The sequence below is a fragment of the Tetranychus urticae genome, chromosome 1 (genome assembly GCF_039701765.1).
Source record: "Tetranychus urticae isolate SD_2017Ah chromosome 1, NJAU_TeUrti_SD_1.0, whole genome shotgun sequence".
Taxonomy (NCBI): Eukaryota; Metazoa; Arthropoda; class Arachnida; order Trombidiformes; family Tetranychidae; genus Tetranychus; species Tetranychus urticae.
Genome location: NC_142958.1, coordinates 13,276,937 through 13,294,585, shown reverse-complemented (window position 1 = coordinate 13,294,585; position 17,649 = coordinate 13,276,937). Strand labels below are relative to the sequence as shown.

General features: G+C 31.7%; 4 protein-coding genes and 1 long non-coding RNA gene across 10 annotated transcripts; 2 read left to right on the top strand and 3 right to left on the bottom strand.

Moving 5' to 3' along the window:
- Positions 1–40: 40 nt before the first annotated feature.
- alphaSnap (Alpha-soluble NSF attachment protein) lies at positions 41–2,448 on the bottom strand. The gene is made up of 3 exons (XM_015928218.3): positions 2,272–2,448; positions 1,287–1,854; positions 41–1,221 (listed from the first exon to the last, which is right to left on the bottom strand). Exons 1-3 carry the CDS (start codon positions 2,364–2,366, stop codon positions 1,003–1,005), a joined length of 882 nt encoding a protein of 293 aa, XP_015783704.1. The 5' UTR covers positions 2,367–2,448; the 3' UTR covers positions 41–1,002.
- Positions 2,449–3,750: 1,302 nt separating this feature from the next.
- LOC107361041 (uncharacterized) lies at positions 3,751–5,091 on the bottom strand. Its single transcript, XM_015927756.3, has 2 exons — positions 4,984–5,091; positions 3,751–4,472 (listed from the first exon to the last, which is right to left on the bottom strand). Exons 1-2 carry the CDS (start codon positions 4,996–4,998, stop codon positions 3,987–3,989), a joined length of 501 nt encoding a protein of 166 aa, XP_015783242.1. The 5' UTR covers positions 4,999–5,091; the 3' UTR covers positions 3,751–3,986.
- A 2,577-nt stretch (positions 5,092–7,668) lies between these two features.
- LOC112538747 (uncharacterized) lies at positions 7,669–8,316 on the top strand. The gene is made up of 2 exons (XR_003082092.2): positions 7,669–7,857; positions 8,041–8,316. It is a non-coding gene; the product is annotated as an uncharacterized LOC112538747 (long non-coding RNA).
- A 1,508-nt stretch (positions 8,317–9,824) lies between these two features.
- Positions 9,825–14,527, top strand: LOC149094612 (uncharacterized). Of its 6 annotated transcripts, none has more exons than XM_089266246.1 (5): positions 9,825–10,117; positions 10,354–10,546; positions 11,332–11,642; positions 12,134–12,381; positions 13,754–14,527. In XM_089266246.1, exons 4-5 carry the CDS (start codon positions 12,209–12,211, stop codon positions 13,974–13,976), a joined length of 396 nt encoding a protein of 131 aa, XP_089122372.1. In that variant the 5' UTR covers positions 9,825–10,117; positions 10,354–10,546; positions 11,332–11,642; positions 12,134–12,208; the 3' UTR covers positions 13,977–14,527. The 6 variants fall into 6 exon arrangements, with proteins under 6 accessions (XP_089122372.1, XP_089122368.1, XP_089122371.1 ...); XM_089266242.1 differs by having other exon boundaries at positions 9,827–10,117; positions 13,739–14,219; XM_089266245.1 differs by having other exon boundaries at positions 9,842–10,117; positions 11,332–11,745; positions 13,754–14,219.
- Positions 14,528–15,162: 635 nt separating this feature from the next.
- On the bottom strand, positions 15,163–17,231 carry xit (ALG6/ALG8 family glucosyltransferase xit). Its single transcript, XM_015927753.3, has 3 exons — positions 17,053–17,231; positions 15,996–16,908; positions 15,163–15,903 (listed from the first exon to the last, which is right to left on the bottom strand). The coding sequence occupies exons 1-3, from the start codon at positions 17,130–17,132 to the stop codon at positions 15,343–15,345; spliced, it is 1,554 nt and encodes a 517-aa protein (XP_015783239.1). The 5' UTR covers positions 17,133–17,231; the 3' UTR covers positions 15,163–15,342.
- Positions 17,232–17,649: the final 418 nt, after the last annotated feature.

The following is a 17,649-nucleotide window of genomic DNA, read 5'->3' as shown; positions in this document are numbered from 1 at the left end:
TGTGATCAAATGGTAAATAAGAATTAATGAAAAATAGTGATAAAAATATGATTTGAATATTTTAATTTGCATCAATAATCTTCTTTTGGTTTTGTTTTCATTACATTTGAATGAGATCCTATTTTTGGATCATAATTTTTAAAATTTTCAGGGAATTTGCTGTTCCAATCAAGATATGGTAAGCTGAAGATGAACAGCAGAAATGAAACTCAAAAATGTACAAGATGAGAGAGGAACGAGTTCGAGAGTGCAGTTGAATATGCATTGTATACAGCAAGAGATAAACGTAAAATTATACTTTCATGTTATTATATATATTATATTTGTCAAAATTAATAGTTCTCTGTAAAGTTAAAGTAACGAATTATTTTAATAAGACTAATATAATTTTGCCCTTTGATTTGAATGATGATTTTAAATTGTTTCTAAATAGCCAACTTTCATAAGGTTCAACACACATACTGAGCATTTGCAATCCAGGCTCCGAAAAAGTCGAACAGGGAAGAAATTGAAAATTTTCCTTCTTGTAAGACTGAAATTACCACTCACAGCGAAATAAATATTCAGCATAGATTTAATGACCAGGAATGATCCGAAAAGTATTTTAAGTCAAATGATTCAATCATTGAAATGTAGATAAAGGTGATGCTGGCGACGATGTTGCTGATGACCAAGATAAATCATTTCATGATTCAATGTCTTAAATTGCTTTCAGTTTATGGATTAATCTTACTCTCTTCTTTCAGCTCCTTTCCTCCTATCCGTCATTAATCAAACACTCAACGTAGTGACTCAAATGGGAGTATTAGTTGAGATATATCATACATGATTATGATGGGCAGGAGAAAGATATACACTCATAGGTAGTCTGCGAGTGCGAGTTTATTCAAAGAGATTTTGAAATAAAGAGAAAGAAAAATGAAAGGAAAAGGAGACTGAGAGAGAAAGATTGCCCAAAAACAATAAGCAATACGTTCATATTAAGTTGTAGCATCAATATAATTATTTCAGATCGGGTTCTTGTTGAATTTGTTTCTTGATTTTTAAGAGAATGGTAGTGAACCATTGATCTAGTCGACTGATTGAATCATATTCTTGGACAAGTTGAGTGAAGCCTTCAACGTCTGATTCTTCCAATTTATCCAAAAGTCCTTTGACAAATTTACATTCCCGGGAATCACTGAAAGCAGGATACATTTCTTCGTATCTTTTGATAGCCAACTAAAAATATGAAAAAGAAGGGTTGAAAATTTTGTAAATAAACATAATATACTTTTATATCTTACCTGAGCATTCAATAAATCAACACACAAATGGCAAAGGGCAGCTCTGAAAAAGTGCTCTTTCGCACTGTATTTTAACAAAGAATTGTCAATAGATGAAGAAGCAACTGATTCGTAGATACCAATGGCTTTTGAATATTGCTCCAACTGTGCTGCATATCGGGCAACATTGAGAAGACATCGATTCGCAGATGCTGACGATTCTTCTCCTTTATAGTAATCAGCGGCTTGTTCGAAATGAGCAATAGCTTTTTCAATATCGACAGCTTCATTCTCATAGATTTCAGCCACTGTCATATGGTGTTTAGCAGCAATTGAAAATCGTCCCATGTCTGTATAAATTTCAATAGCCTTTAGTATGGAATTGACAGCTTCTTGAGGGTCCACTTTTTTGTAACAGTTTCCAGCATCTACATAGCAGCTTGCTGCATCATGTTTACTACCAGATTTCAAATGAAGTGAAGCGGCTTCTGTGAAAGCATTTCCGGCAGCCATCCATTTTTTAGCCATTTTAAATAAGTTAGCACCTTTGATGTACAATTCGATAGCCTCTTCAACTCTAGAAGAGCCCCTAAAAATCCGAATAATGAGAAAAAGAGCTCATCAATTATTTGGTTAACGATATAATTCAAAATTAGGCCATGAGACCGATAAAGTAGAAATTGCATATTCAACGAAAGAGCATAGTTAATTTAATATATTAGCGAGAGAGCAAGTATATACGAGAGCAAGTAAAACGTAGATGGATCAAAATAAATAAATGGAAATTCAATGGACGGTTTGCTGTCAAAATATGTAAACAAATATTTACTAGATCTTATTTAAAATCTTAATGTAACCTATCAGGAAAAATAGGTAATTCAGCAAGCCAGAAATATCGAAAAGCCTTTTTTACAAGATAGGAAAATGGTTTGGTAGGGTAATAAACTGTTAATTGGGTGTCTCTTGATTGATTGATAGGAAAGAAAACAATATTTTATATTCTTACCCGAACAATCCTCCTAGGAAACTTTTTGAGGCATTAAGCTTTTTCTGGGCTTCCTGGATATACTGGTTAGCCTTTGCTTCACTATCGCCGGACATTGTGACTAAAATTAATTAAATTGTTGATCAAGAATTGAAATAGAAAAACGTTTAAATGAAAAATAACAATCAATCCTAATCCAGGTTGTTATGGATGCTTTGATGATGCAGACGCATGAAAGGAGAAAAAGAGAGGCAAGAGTGAGCATTACGAGTGAAGCCATCTTTTTTAGTGGGACATTCAAATCTGAGCAAATAACTCGATTATTTGATATTAAATTACTTTCCCGGCTAATTTTGGGTCAAATTGAATCTAATTTTAAATATATAAACATTTTATTAAAAAATCTACAATTTTCTAATCAGACTATCGTAACAGATCTTGTCTAAATGATTATTTCTCATTTTATAAGCAATTTTAAGTGTTACAGTTACATTATTTAATCCTTATTTTTAGAAAAATTACTTTATTTCGAATGAACGACAATTCAATTAATTAACTATCAAAGTCAGAGAAAACATTGTGTATTATCAATTAAATCAGGTACAGGAATGGAAACGTGCAAAAGTGTAAAGCGATTAACCTTTAAATTTTCTGATTATGTTTTAAATGTCGCATTGAATTGATTGAATCAATTGACATTTCGTTTACAAATCCAAATGAAACCAGAATTTTGTTCAATCAATTTGATAGTTGGCATTATTCAGATGTTTATTTGAAGCTAAATTATGAAGAACTTTAAAGTGCATCATCTGACATCAGGTTCAATGTTTGACATCTACTATACTCTGTATATTCTGATTGTTTTGCCTTTTCTAGTTGAGTCTGGTTCATTAAATATTTAACTCAACCAACAATCAAACATTCATATTGATTAAATTTTAACCATTGTAAAGTCCTTGTAAAAACATTAAACCTTCAATATGAAAACTGTCTTAATGCGTTATTTTATTGGAATGATAAATATCAAAAGTCAATTAAGAAATGTTCAAAAACCTGAATTGGTTGAGAAACAAATTGAACGAAAATTAAATTGAATCAGTTTGCTACTTACAGATTTACATAATGTATAATAGTAATACATTGGCCTGCGATTTACTTACAATTTGTTAGTTGGCAAATACATTGGATGGACTAGCAAAGTTTCTTATCATCTGATTATCCTGTAAGTTACCTGATTTATTGAGAGTCCTTGATAGGTTTAGATTCCACTTTTGCCTTTTTGTGTATACTCGAAATTGGTTCAAATCAGGAAAACATTTTTGGCCTTGCTTATGCAATAGGAGATTCTTGAAACATTTTCCGGTTGAAAAATCTTGAAATTCATTTCTTTTCATTCAATTCGGAAGTTTTTGTTTACCATGATTACTCTTAAATAGCATTATCGAAACTATTTGTTTCAAAAATGAATTAATGGTTAACAGAAAACATCAGTTTGAGCAATTAAAGAAATAAGACTATTTATTGATGAATACATATTAAATTAGTACAAGTGTGTAAAATGTGGCACATTATTTTTTTGTATTTTGTGTTTTTTTGTGAGGTTAACTTAATCAGAAAACGAATAAAAACATTAAAATTTGCTGAGAATAGGTTCAATCACAATCTGTAATAAGATGAAGGAGTAGTTCAAGAGGTTTAGAATATTTCTTGGAATTTCCACTGAATGAATGAATCAATTAAGCTTTCTTCTTTTCCTCATCAACGAAATCAATTTCTGGAATATATTTATCAACTTCTTTCAGAATATCTTTACTGATTTCTTCCTTCTTTGACTTCTTCTTGTAAGACTTTTTCTTTTTAGGATACTCTTCTTCCTCACTTCCATATGATTTGTAATACTTTGGATTGTACTTTCCCTGACCATACAAATCAAGGCCTGGAGGACTTATTGGACTCCATCCACCGGAAGACCATTTTGGTTTCTTGGTGTATTCATCTTCCTTCTTGTGGAATGGAAAGAACATTTTCTTGCTTCCATAATCGTCTTTCTCTTCTTCTTCGTCCTCATAGCTTTTACCGTATTTACCGTATTTACCGAATTTACCCCATTTGTCGTCCTCCTCTTCCTCCTCTTCGTCATCCTCCTCTTCATGGCTGTGTTTGTAAGGAAATCCTTGGGTCAACGGGATTAGAATCGCCAAAAGACAAAGATTAAGCAAAACCTGGTGAAGTAGAAAGAGGAAGCAAGAGATAAATCAGTAAAATTTCACATACTTGATCAAACGGTACAATGGGACAAAAATGACAAATGGAAACATGAGTTGGAAAAGATTAAATTAGCTAAAAGAGGGATTAGCTAAATCTCTCATTAGATTAACTGTAGCTACAAAAAAAACAAATCTTGCAAATGTAACAATACAAAGCGAGACATTTTCAATGTCAGCAGTAACTGAGTGACATAAGTAGCAATAAACTTGAAAAAAACTCAAAACTGTCGATCCATTAAGATTCGCGACGCTTATCCTAATGACTTTAAAGTTGAAATTAAGAAATTGCGTCTTTATAATAGTAAACAAATAATAAAAAATCAACTATTTAATCTGCAAAACATCGTTTGGTTTGCCTTTGTAAACATAAGATAGAAACTAGCGGGAAAAGGGTAAAGCTGATTTGATGTAAGCTGATACTCTTATGGCTTGTTTTCACAGTAACATAAAATTGAAATTAACTCACCAATTTAGGGTTCATTGTAAATGTTGATCTTTTTAATTCACAGCAATTATTAAACAGTTAATCCAAAAGTCGCGTTTGGAATTGGATTGTACTTCACAGAATTCAAAAGGAGAACTGGTGAAACTGAACAAAACGATGGTGTCTTTTAAAAGAAAAATCAAACGGTGTTAACCTTTTTTAACTTCCCCCCTTATCCTTTACTTTCTCCAAACCCTTTTTGCTGTTGGTAAAGCTGTTTTTGGTAGGATGTGGTTTAAAAAAGAGAAGGTGATTTTTACATAATCGGAGGCCATTCTCGGGACAGCAAGTGTACAATTTATAACGGAAGTTTAATGTTAATTATATAACTTGTTGATCATGGTCAACCCATCGTGCTACAATTGTTATGTATCGTATTTTGCGTGTTAAGGAGTCGTTATTGTTATATTATTTGTTGCTGTTGCTTATTGGTGAGTAATGCGTATTTGTTGATGTGTGTTTAATAATAATAATACCTTTCTCTAATAACCTTGACAATTCAATGATCTCCTGTTAATCACACTAAAGGTCAATTAAATTTATCTATTTTTTACTTTTTTTTTGCTTGTTAACTGAAAAATTTCTCTCATTCTGTTCAAACTTTAGGTTTTATAAAGAGAATCCATTTCCTCAACAAAAGTCCCTCTCTCACCTGTTGGCAAAATTATATCAATTCGGAAGTGTTTCAACCTTGGCAATCAATTAACTGTAACCAGACACAATGATTTATCAATCCATAATTATTCTTTAATTCTGATGAAGACAAGTGGACACTTATCAACATATCAAACCTTCATTTTATACCTATTTCTAATGGATTGCTAATTAGTGTTTGTGTCAATTTGCTGTTAATTGACATTCAAGATGAAATAAGGAACACAATTTTCGAGTTTTAACTGATGTTTTTTTGTTGATTGGTTTTTGGGGAAGCAGCAAAGGATAAACAAGGATGGAGGTCAAGAAAGCCAACAGACAAAAAGGCAATGAGCAAATCATTGAGTCAATCTCAACTGGTTATTTCGTCAACAACGGATGTTTCTTTGAAAATTGTAAACTATTGGCCTGACCAATTTGGTCACATGAAGGGTTCAATTAGTTAACTGATCTCGACAACTTCAAGTCAAACTGTCAATCTGATATCTTTGCCAGTTGAATATGTTATCTCGCCGCTGATAATCATCTTTCTCATCTTTAACTTCTTACTATGGAAGTGTTATTCCAACCAAACATTTCTGACAAAACGATTTAGTAAATATGGTCTGATTTTTACCATACGGCTAATCGGTATTTCCAATGTGTTAATCACACCATTTAGCCAACGATCACTAAGAAATTATTCAACCCGAGTTTGTCACCAGTTATCATCACACTATTTTCAACTAATCATTATTTGCCCCAATATTGTGTGATTTATTTGGCATTCTCATTTCGATTCATAGTACAGACAAGCTTATTTCTCCATCACTGACTTATTTCAAGTTCAAATTAATCTGTTTACTGTTAATCCGAAGATTTAAAAACTGCTGGAAATTTGTTTTCGAGGATAACTCTTGTTTACATGTAATACAAGTATCTCTTAAGAGTACAAATGACTCTGATATGATGATATAAGGCACAGCATTCCATAAATCAAGTTAATTTGTTTAACTTTAAGATGACAACAATAGAAACTAAATCAGAGACGATTGGAAACAATTTCAAAGCAATTTAGCAATGACTGATTAAGTTATCTCATCCATTGGTTTACATAAATCTGTCAACGTTTCATAATTTGCAAATGGATTGTTCAAACAACTAACCAAATTGGTGCTGGAGGCATCAGTAGCTAAAACAACAGCTAAAGGAGAAAAAAAAGGAATAACGGAAATGTACGTTCAATGTGGAAAGTTCAAAGAAAAGGCCGAATGTTTAAGATCTTGGAGATTTTGCGAGTTTGTTGATTTGAAAAATTGTTTAATTTTGGCAGTTTCTCTTTCCCTACATAACTTGAACACTGTTAAACCTCGCCCACGATCGTCTATCACTTGTCGGTACCATATGTGCGCCTATCATCATTTTTTTGTGTCCTCCATCGACAATCTTCAAGCCCATTAATTTGCAATCAAAGATTATCACGAATAACCAATTAAATTCGTAAATGGCACAAAATCTGAAACATTATCAATGACTAGACATTTAATAGTCATCTAGACTAACTAAATTATTTAGTTAAATCATAATCAATATCCAGGACTGTTCAATGACGTGACTAACCAATATTTCAAGAAAATAGTCGATTGTTCAATGAAATCAATGAAATGCAAGCTGTCGTAACAATTTGATTGAAGATGAAAACTGTTTACTCAAATTTGGATGCCTCTAATTGAGGGGTAAATATTGTGAGATTTTTTCCCGTTAATTAGACTATGAGGTCTTTTTTTCTAGGAAAAAAGTGCCCAATGGAAACACGTGTTAACAAGATGATGTGAAAAAAAGGAAAGCAACTATTGAAACCAAAAGATGTAGACAAAAAGACAGTGGAAAGGAAAGTACTTTAGACCCGGGAAACTTTTGGTGTCAACATTTTTGTTTTCATTTCTCCTTCTTTCTCTCTCACTCTCTCTCTATTTCCCATCACTTTGGCCATATTTAACAAACTGTACACCAATGGATAGGTTCATTTGTTACTACATTTCATGAAATCACAGTTGACACACCAAAGTTGCTAAAACTCTAGACTTTGTGTCAGTTTCAATTCATTAACACTAATCTTATTGATTGTTATTATCACCAATTATGGAGCTTCTTCAGGAATTCAACAATCTTCGGGATTCACTTCCAATCACCGCTGCTCTTCCAGATGAATCTGTGGACAAGGTAAGCGATCTTATTATTTGTCTTTTATGAACTCAAGTCCTTTTTTCATTTCAATTTCCCATCATGCTATTAACTAATCAAGTTTAGCATTCAAAAGTTTTCTTCAATCCTTAATTTTTCTTCGTAATTTCTCTAGTTTAATTTAACTTTTGTCTTCTCTTGTCTATTATTGAACTTTTCTAGGTTGATATTGTAAACCAAGCCATTTTGCAGATAATTTTTCTCGAAGACCTCATCAAAAAAAGATACCTTTTAAATCTCCAAACGCAATTCAATCGAAGGCGCTGTTCGCGGTTGCGAAGAATCAAAGTTAATCATTAAGTCACTTTTTTAAATTTCATCAAGTTTAATCAGTCAATCACTCAATATTAATCAATTCAAAAATGAATAATTGAAAAAATGTGTAAAATGTTTAAGTATCTTTTGTATTTTTGAATAAAGCTATAATTTAAACAATTATATATTTTTCTGCTTTGTGAGTCAATTATTACCAATAATTGGATGGATTTGGTATTTAATTTCAGAAAAGATATTTTTAATGATCAATATCAAGAAAAGAAATACGAAACAAGATTTCTTATGCTCGGTTCAATTAGTGAATTAAGTGATTCCAAACTCTATTTGGGCTAAAAGATGAACAAAACTAAATCAATAAGATTAGTTCTAGTTAAAGATTAGACCGAATAGAATCCAAAATCATATAATTTTTCAAGCTCCAAGCACTCTTTTTATTCACAGATTTTGTTGAAATTTGAAATGAAAGTCGAAAGATAAAAATCGCGGCCAAATCATTGCATTTGGAAAAATTGTGATACTTCATTGTTGGAATTGAACAAAAGAGTGATCTTGAATGTAAATCATGAGATACATGGAGTCATGTCTAGATTTGAATTATAGATGATGTGTAGAAACTTTGATGATTTTGATGGCATAGTAAGTTTTTCATGCTTCACCAGTAACCGTTATGTCCAGGATGATGATGATGAACAGTGTAGGGTTGAGGATCTGGATAAGAGGGTTGCACCGGTGGTGGTTGATCGTAAATATGTTGAGTTGGTGGAGCTTCACCTATTTCTTTGATTTGCGATTTGAACTTCCATTTGTATTTTAATTTTTTCATTGCACTCTTGAAAGGATTTGGCTTTCCACCTGGATAATGGTGAATATGATGATGATAATGGTGATGATGATGGTGATGGTGAACATTTTGATGGTAAAAGTGATCATGTTTATGTTTAGTCGATTGTTTCTTAGCCTTCTTTTTATTCCACAGTTTAGACAATAAACCAAAACGTCTATCAGTCGTTAATTTTGAGTCTGACGGCCACATATTTTCAGTATTTTTTTCCGCTTGCTTTTCGTGGTTATCCGTAATTTTTGGGTTCGTGTTTTCCTCTCCTTCAACAATATCTTTCCCTCTATCCGAATTGGAATCACTATTACTACCACTAAATGGTAAGTTAGCTCTGGCATCATTAGACTCACTGTTGCTTGCCAACTGTGGATGATTCCAATGGCTAGTTGGTGGTTGTACAAAAGGCGATGACTGTTGAACCATAGGGGAAAAATAGTTTGCTAAAGTAAATGGTGAACCATAATATGGTGATGGAGTAACTGGAAAATTAGCAATCGGTGGATAAGCGAACGATCCTGGACCCTGGTTAACAGGAAAATTTGTAAATGGCTCATTGAAATATTGACCAGCAGATGATTGAAAAAGTGTCAATACTGTGTAAACAGTGAGATAGCTGTTATTAAATAAATTAACAATTTTAAATAAAGAGGCATTTCTTTTTAACACAGCAATTGAACTTTTCATCAATTGATTCAATCATATACAATAGGGCTTGATCACATTTCTTAAAAGCAAAGAAACACTCAAAGGGTTTCAACTGATAAAAACATACGATAGAATAATAAGAAAACAAAATGAATATGTAACGACTTAGATGTCACTCAAGTTGCATGTGTTAAGGCTTAGCCATTTGAAAGCTTTCAATCTTGTCTTTTCGTCTTTTGTGTTTTATGCCAACTAATTTTAATTAAGTGTGTAGGCCAATATTTGGCCCAAGTTTAGACCACAATTAGCCCTTAAAGTTTGATTATTGTTCAATTAAACCTATTCAGGCCAAGGTTTAATTCCCACGGACTGGATAGCTTTTCTCATCACCATTTTAATGCCTTATTGAAGCAACGATTTACTGTAATGTTATATCCACCAATTGTGTAACCAAGGAAAGTGTTTTCAATTCTAGAAAAGGTAATTATAAATAGGTGTTTAATTAATATTTTTCATCAAAATGCTGATCTACATGATATATCTACATGATCTACATGATATATCTACATGCTGATCTACATGATATATCTACATGCTGTATGATATAATTTGAAACTAAATTTAAATTGTTCAATATCCAGTGAAGCATTCAATCAATCTAGCCTATGTAAAAACGCCAAGCTATTTACACGTCAATCTTTTATTTTCACAGCCAGACATTTTCCTTTCATGATGGGTTTGGACCAGAAATATGGAAATGAATTATCATTCGGAGTCAATCAATGTTTAGCTGACCAATCATGGATGTAATCGTGGTGCCACTTTAGTTGCTAAAATTGTCAATATGCTTGTCTCTATTCACGTAACCAGTTGTTTGTCAGAGTCCAGTTTGCCTATAATCAATAAGATGTAAGTTTCTTTACAACCGACCTTCAATTGTTCATTTCAATTGAATGACTTATCCAATGAATCATTTTATTTGACTGATATTGTCCAGATCTTATCTTCAAATGAACAGCAATTAGATTAGTTGCGAAAAGCGAAATATCAATAAACTGAGTGTTATCATGGTAAACTCATTCAATTTAAAGAAGTTATCTGTTGCTAGAATCATCAATCTTCACTATTAACACACACAAAAAAGTATAACAATTGGTAATAGCAATTGCTGTGCTTTTAAAATTCACCCTGAAAGCTGAAAATAAAAGGTAAACTTAACAATAACCAGAAACCACAATTGTCTATCTATGTGAGCCTCCATTCAGATCAATTTATATCATCCAGTAATGGTTCCGGTAAAAATATAATAGATTAATTAAATTTCGACGATAATCAAAGTAATGCTTCAATCTTTTCTCTCAACCATCACAAACAACAGAAGCAATATTTCTTGTATGAAATAAAAAAACAAAATCACTCCAACAGATTAGTTTTTAACACACATCAAAGATTTTAATTGACCTTTCAAAAAAAGATCAACAAGTTATGTTTCAAAGTGATTAACTAATGAACAGTCCCATTAATAAATTAATATGCCTATTGCAATTCAATCTATAGCTTGAAATGGATAGAGAAGCTGTTTTGTTTTCAAAATGACTTGAAATGAAATCTGTGAAATTACTAATTCAATTCTATCATCATCATCATTAACTTTTATGATTAATTAAAATTGCTTTCATTTCTATTTTCAACAGGTTGGACCATGAGCAGGAAACAAAAAGTTCAGAGGAGTTAACAAAAGACTTGGAATGACGATCTACAATTTTTTACACTGAAAGTAACAAGGGGAATGCTTGAATCTCACCAAAGTTCATTACAAACCATTTTCAAATGTTAAATGATTCAACATTTAAATGAAAGCGTTGACAATGATGATGAATATTAGAGATGGTATGGATGATGATGAAGATAATGATGACACTGATGATGATAAAGAGGATCAAGCTGATAATTTGTCAATATGAACACCTTTCGTTTTCGAGCATGACATTGAACAAAATCATTGGTACGTAATAGCAGCCCATAATAGCAGTAAGAAAAGGAGCTGCTAACATAATCAGAACCATATTTCCTCTGAGTATTGAATTTATCATGCTGATAGATTGGAGGTAATTCTTGTTCCGATAACTCATCCTATACCAGTGAGGGAGATAGAAAAATGGATGATAATGGAAGATAATGAAAAGAGAGAGACAGAGAGAAACAAAGATTAACTTGGAAGATACTTTTTCTTTTGTTATTGTTGATTCTTTACCTTTGTTGTCTTATCAAAAATAAGCTAAAGGCCAAGTTGTAAGGTTTAAAAACATTGTTTTTGTGATTATTTTGATTCTTAGTTGATTGTTGGTATAAAGTGTTGCATGTTTTAAAGGTGATCAAGCAAAAGTTGATACTCGTCTCAACAAAATCCTAGTTTTCAACCACTGATACTAATTTTTTTGCTGCTTCTGGGTCGATTCATCTATCTCGCTGTTTTCCCGATTTACATTCATCTAGCTTTTTCTTACCAATCAAGTTAATCACTGCGTCTCTGCCGACCATCTTTCTGGCTAAAAACACTGTTAAATCAAAATGGTTGATCACATAATGATTACTTTAACCCTTATTTTGCCAATGGTTACTCTTATCGCAACGGCCCAAACCAGTAGCAATGAGGACAATTTACTACATTACATAGGAATCAATGATGTTCATAACAATCAGCTTAATACACCCATGGACAGAATCACACGCTTCTATCACCGGTAAGTCACAAATCATTGAAACCGAATCAAAAATCAATCCAAAGTATGAAATGAAAAGATGAAATGTATCTCACTAGTAGATTAACAGCTTAACCAATTTGATGATCAGAACAACTGTTGATCATAATTGATCATAACACTGTGATACAAAGTTTAATCGCTTATTTGCCTCTCAATCTTTAACAATTAATCACCAGATTAATCTTGAATCACAGGCTGTTTCTGATGCAAACTTTCTTAAGGCCAAACTCTTGCTCTACCAAGATTGTACTTGTCATTTGATTAGTTTAGCTTTGATTAACCAATTTATATCATTTATTAAAGTAACATTATCTAATACAATGGTTTTGATTAGATCATCAATAAGTAAGTTAATAAGATCATAATTGACATGAAACTAATGTAATAGACATTCTAGATCAACACATTAACTTGAAATCTTTGCCCGAAGCAATAATATTTTGTTGATCCTTTTCATTTCACTCGAGATTTTATTATCAAATGTACCATCGTTATTACATATAATATTATCCAAACTAGTTAAAGTAGTTCCATTATCTTGATTGAATTTGTTACTTTTATTAAAATCAAAAGCAAATTCAATGAATCTCGATGAATTTCTCAATCAGATTAATGGAAATGTGGAAAACTTGTAAACATCATTTTCAAGTTATCCAATAGTGCCAACGGTTACAGTCAATCGTCAATAGCAAATCTGAATAGCATTGGTTTTTTGCTTGAAATTGAGTTAATTAAGTTATTAAAGAAGGAAAAGATTCGCAAATTACTGCCATTATTAATGCATTGAAAAAAATAAACATCAATAATGATTGAAACGATTAAATTGGATAAATTATTGAATACAATGTAATCATCAAAGTCAATGATGATATTTTCAAATTCATTAAATCAATATTTCAATCTGTTTCCTCCCTTTATTGCCACCTACTAATCGTATTAATTATTCAATAAGATTAATTATCAAAGTGTTTTATGCTACAATCATTTTTGATATTTTTTCAAAAAAGGTCAACTTTATTTTTCAAATAAAAACGATCAAATAAATTGACTCCAGAAAAAGTTATTAGATTTTTCAAAATTTTCATTCATTTTTCATTCAAATTAACCAATCAATTATATTAATCAAGATATTATATTAACCTTTAATGATAAAATTGACAGATTTATCTGTAAACCTGGAAATTTACTTGTGAATTGAATATTAGACGAGACTAACTCAAGTCTTGATAAGCTCAACATAGAAATGCTTTATTTTGTCGATATTTTCTTGATTTTTTCACTAATTTTAGTTATTTTTGTTATTTTAAATGTTAAATTGCTTATTAAAACGTCTCAGTTTTTTTAATTTTAGGCTGGCTCCATCAGCTGAAGGTGAAATGTGGGAAATCCGACCCAAAAGTGGATCTCGTTTGATTGATTCCCCTAACCGTTTGGATTCAATGGGTGGACTTATTAGTCAGTTTGACAATCAACGCGCCAATTTGGTATCACTATTGGGTCACCGAGGTTTAAATAACTGGAAAAGAGAAGGTGCTGAAACATATAAGAACATGTTTTTAGGAGTTCGAGGATAATCCTTCTAATTTAAAGTCTCATTAACCTTAAATGTGAAATGGCAAGGGATGCTTGTTTACAGATTGATTAATCTAAAGAATCGTCCAGAAAATAGTTAAATCATATAAATATAAATCTCACCGGAGTGTAATTAATATCACTTATTAACTTTATTGATCATGGAAATGTAAAACCTTAAGCTGACGAGAAGAAGATGCAGAGGCCAATCGATGAAGCTTAAATAATAAACTTAAAAAATGTAACATTTTGTCTAAACTGTATTTAATTGTTGACGGCAAACCAAAGCTACAGTAAACAATTAATATTAATTGTTTTTGATTTTCTATGTCTAAATGTTGCTACCATTGACTATGTAATACTCGGTAGATATTGGAAATTTATTAATCAAAAACAATGAGCAAAATAGCGCATCTTAAATTGTTCCAATCACTGTTACTCCTCGTTTCTCTCACTTTTATGTATTAGTCTATTAATATTACTGATTCTTTTCTTTTTTTCTGTGTGCTTGACAATTCTATGAAATCAGTAAATTCAGTTGTTCTATCACCAAGCCTTTTGCTCAATGTTGTTATTATTATTAATGTTGTTATTATGGCTAAGATTATCATGACAATCTTTTGCCTTCTTTAATTCCTTGTAGGTTAAAAAAAGTGTTGAAGAAACATTTGAAAAGTAAAGTTCAATCTTGATAGACAAATTTTCAGGCTAAATCACATTAAACAATTTTTATCCAACTTATGTCAACTCAGTAATCTATTTAATCCTTTCCTGATTTACTTTCACTCTGAAAAGTTTGCCTTTTATTAGAAATAAAATATTCCAATTCAATTGCATAGAGTACAAATCAAATTACTTAATTTTATGCTTGTATAGGAAAGAAATAATTCATTCAAAATTGGGTTTTTTCTCGATAAGTTAAAGCTGTATTGTTCGTTAAGTATCATTAAATGTTTAAAATTTTAAACACGATAATTAACTGTTGAACGGATGCAGCTATTTACTGATTAATATTTATGATTTAATGATTGACTGAGTAAAAGAAGTCAACCACAACAACGTTATGAAGATGTTAATGAAACATTTTTTTGTGGTTTAGTTGATTATATTCATTACCTTGACCGGCGTGGAAATTTAAACTTATTTGATTGTTGAAGTAATGACAATTATCGACAGGAATATTGAAGATTTATTTTGTTAAATAAGTTGACTTTTAATTGTCCAATTTAATTGATTTTCCTTATGAGAGCTTCAAGAAGTATTGTTTTAGCTATACAAGTATTGCAAGGCAGTGATTACCGTTGAGTACAATGAAAAGGATAAATTATCAATGCCATTATGAATTTTCCATTATCTTGACTATTGCAATCAGAACTCTTCAACGTTTCTCAACTTGAAAGTAAGCAAATAGCTTTTGACATAAAGATACACGACACCCAAAGCACAGTAGGTCGAAGTAAGAAGTAAAGGTAAAAAGGGTAATTTGGCATAGAAAGGAATAACATATGGACCCAATGTTTGGTAAAGTTGAAGAATAGGTATTCCAAGAAGGAAAAGGCGATCCAAAGTTGGAAGGAGTAGACTTGCTGCTCCTGGTTTATCGAAGAAATTAATTTTGGTTAAAGCTTGGTAGCTGTAGATACTATATAGAAGAAGAAGACAGATCTTAATTGGTGTTTCACCAGTTTTGAAGAGGAGCGGGAAAAGAGAATAGGTGCCAATAGAGGAGAGCATGAAGAAAATGTTGGCATCCATTGGAGATATCAATGCCAAAGGTGTAAGCGGTAAGATTATCATAAGAATGGCTTTCTCATGAACGTGATAGCCAAAAATAAAAGATGAGAAGGCACATAAAATCACTGATCGGATAAAGAGAGTTGGAGAATGGCCTTGTTGGTCACATTTTTTCCATAATTGAACGAGAATAGGCTACAAGAGAGAATAGATGAAAATAAAGTTGCAAAAATGACAGTTAAACAGTGAAAGTTATAAAGACATTAAACAAAACTAGAAATACTTACAACCATAGATAGAAATGAAATTATAGTGGGACTAAAAAGTGGTACACTTGGTAAGACTGCATGTTGATATTGTTTTACAAGACCACCAGTCATAGCTGCATTTTCTGCTTTTCTTGATAACAAAATAGAAAGCACTTTGTCCACTCCGTTGTATAAAGCCCAAAAATTTGGAGCCCAATAAGCATGAGTCAGACCACGACCGAAAGGAAAGAGGCGAGCAAAAAGTTGTTTCATTTGTCCCATTACAATAAAAGGTCCAAGAGAAAAGATGAAAATTCCACCGACTATGCTTGATAATTTTGCAAAATTGACTCGAAGGAATTTTAAATCCTTGTCAAAACAGTATACTCTCAGGAGGTAAATAAAATAAGCTGGGGCAACGTAAAGATAGATATGCTTCATGTTGAGAAGAATTGAAAACCAAAAGGCAGATTCGATGAATTTTTCTTCAACCATTCGAGCCAAGGAAAGCAACAAAATGCCACTCAAAAGTCCATTGTATTGGAAATGAATGTGGTCAACAATAAGCAAACCAGGGTTCCAGAGAAATAGAAATGATAGGACAACTGCTGGATGGTAAAGTTCATCTCTAATCTTATATCTTTGCAAATGCTTGTTGTTCTTGAGTAACTTAATCCATTGGAAGACCGCGTAAACAAAAATCAAATCAGTGACGATAACCGTAAGACGTTGAAAAAATATCGTATAATAACTTGAATACGGTTTAGCGCTGATTCTAAGCATTTTTGGATCAAAGAAAGGTGCAACCAAAGAGAGACCCATTTCAAACCAAGCAAATAAAGGTGGATAATCAAGAGTCCATTGTGAAGTTGACTCGGTATACCATTGTGATATTGGTTTGTTGTTGGTGATGGCAAGCCAATTTCGGTGAACTTCAAAGTCAGTTGAATAACTAGAAAAGAATGAATAACAGATTATTAAAAGAGAAGGTGATAAATTTTGATAGCATATTTTCATTTACCGGTAACTTTGTAAACAAATGTAAAGAAGAAATAAAAAAGAAAAAAAGAAAGGAAGAAAGCAAAAATTTACTTACTATGATGGCATTAAAAGAAATTTGAGACATGTTACACTCGAAGCAACCACAAGATGATAAAACATAAGTATGGAAGTCATTTTATTGTTTTACAATTAAATTCAAAATATAAACAAAATCAAAAAGGAATCAGTTGATTGATCAAGATTATCAAAGCCAACGTGATTCATCTGTGGCATAAAAATTGACACATAGGAACAAAATTCAACAGTAGAGGACGCTCATTAATAATAACAAATTCAGTTGAAAAACTGTAAACACTGACAATTGGCAGTTTGAAACTTTTGGATCAAACTATTAAGCAAAATGAATTAAGAGGTATGAAGTATTCAGATTTTTCTGAATCATAAATATAGTGCTATAAAAGTATCGTCTTCAGGATCGATCGAGATTATGCTAAAGAAATTTCAAACCAAATCAATGACCCAAGATTATGCAGACATTCTGAATTTGGATGAATGAGAAAATGTTAAATCATTCGTTTCTTTATCATGAGAATCAAAAAAGTTGTATTTAAGTGGAAACTAATTTTCGCCAAATGCTCTGTTTCGGTTTATCGTTTTCTAGTGAGAAATACCTCTTTTAAACTGAACAAAT

Bases quoted from the DNA above. Each gene is read 5' to 3' on its own strand.
- alphaSnap (XM_015928218.3), bottom strand. From the start codon at position 2,366: ATGTCCGGCGATAGTGAAGCAAAGGCTAACCAGTATATCCAGGAAGCC. The intron at 1,855-2,271 runs GTAAGAATATAA...TCGGATTTTTAG, and splicing joins TTCCTAGGAGGATTGTTCGG to GGGCTCTTCTAGAGTTGAAG. The intron at 1,222-1,286 runs GTAAGATATAAA...TCATATTTTTAG, and splicing joins TTGATTTATTGAATGCTCAG to TTGGCTATCAAAAGATACGA.
- LOC149094612 (XM_089266241.1), top strand. From the start codon at position 12,209: ATGGTTGATCACATAATGATTACTTTAACCCTTATTTTGCCAATGGTT. The intron at 12,382-13,738 runs GTAAGTCACAAA...AAAACGTCTCAG, and splicing joins ATCACACGCTTCTATCACCG to TTTTTTTAATTTTAGGCTGG.
- xit (XM_015927753.3), bottom strand. From the start codon at position 17,132: ATGACTTCCATACTTATGTTTTATCATCTTGTGGTTGCTTCGAGTGTA. The intron at 16,909-17,052 runs GTAAGTAAATTT...ATTCTTTTCTAG, and splicing joins TTTCTTTTAATGCCATCATA to TTATTCAACTGACTTTGAAG. The intron at 15,904-15,995 runs GTAAGTATTTCT...TCTCTCTTGTAG, and splicing joins TTTCATTTCTATCTATGGTT to CCTATTCTCGTTCAATTATG.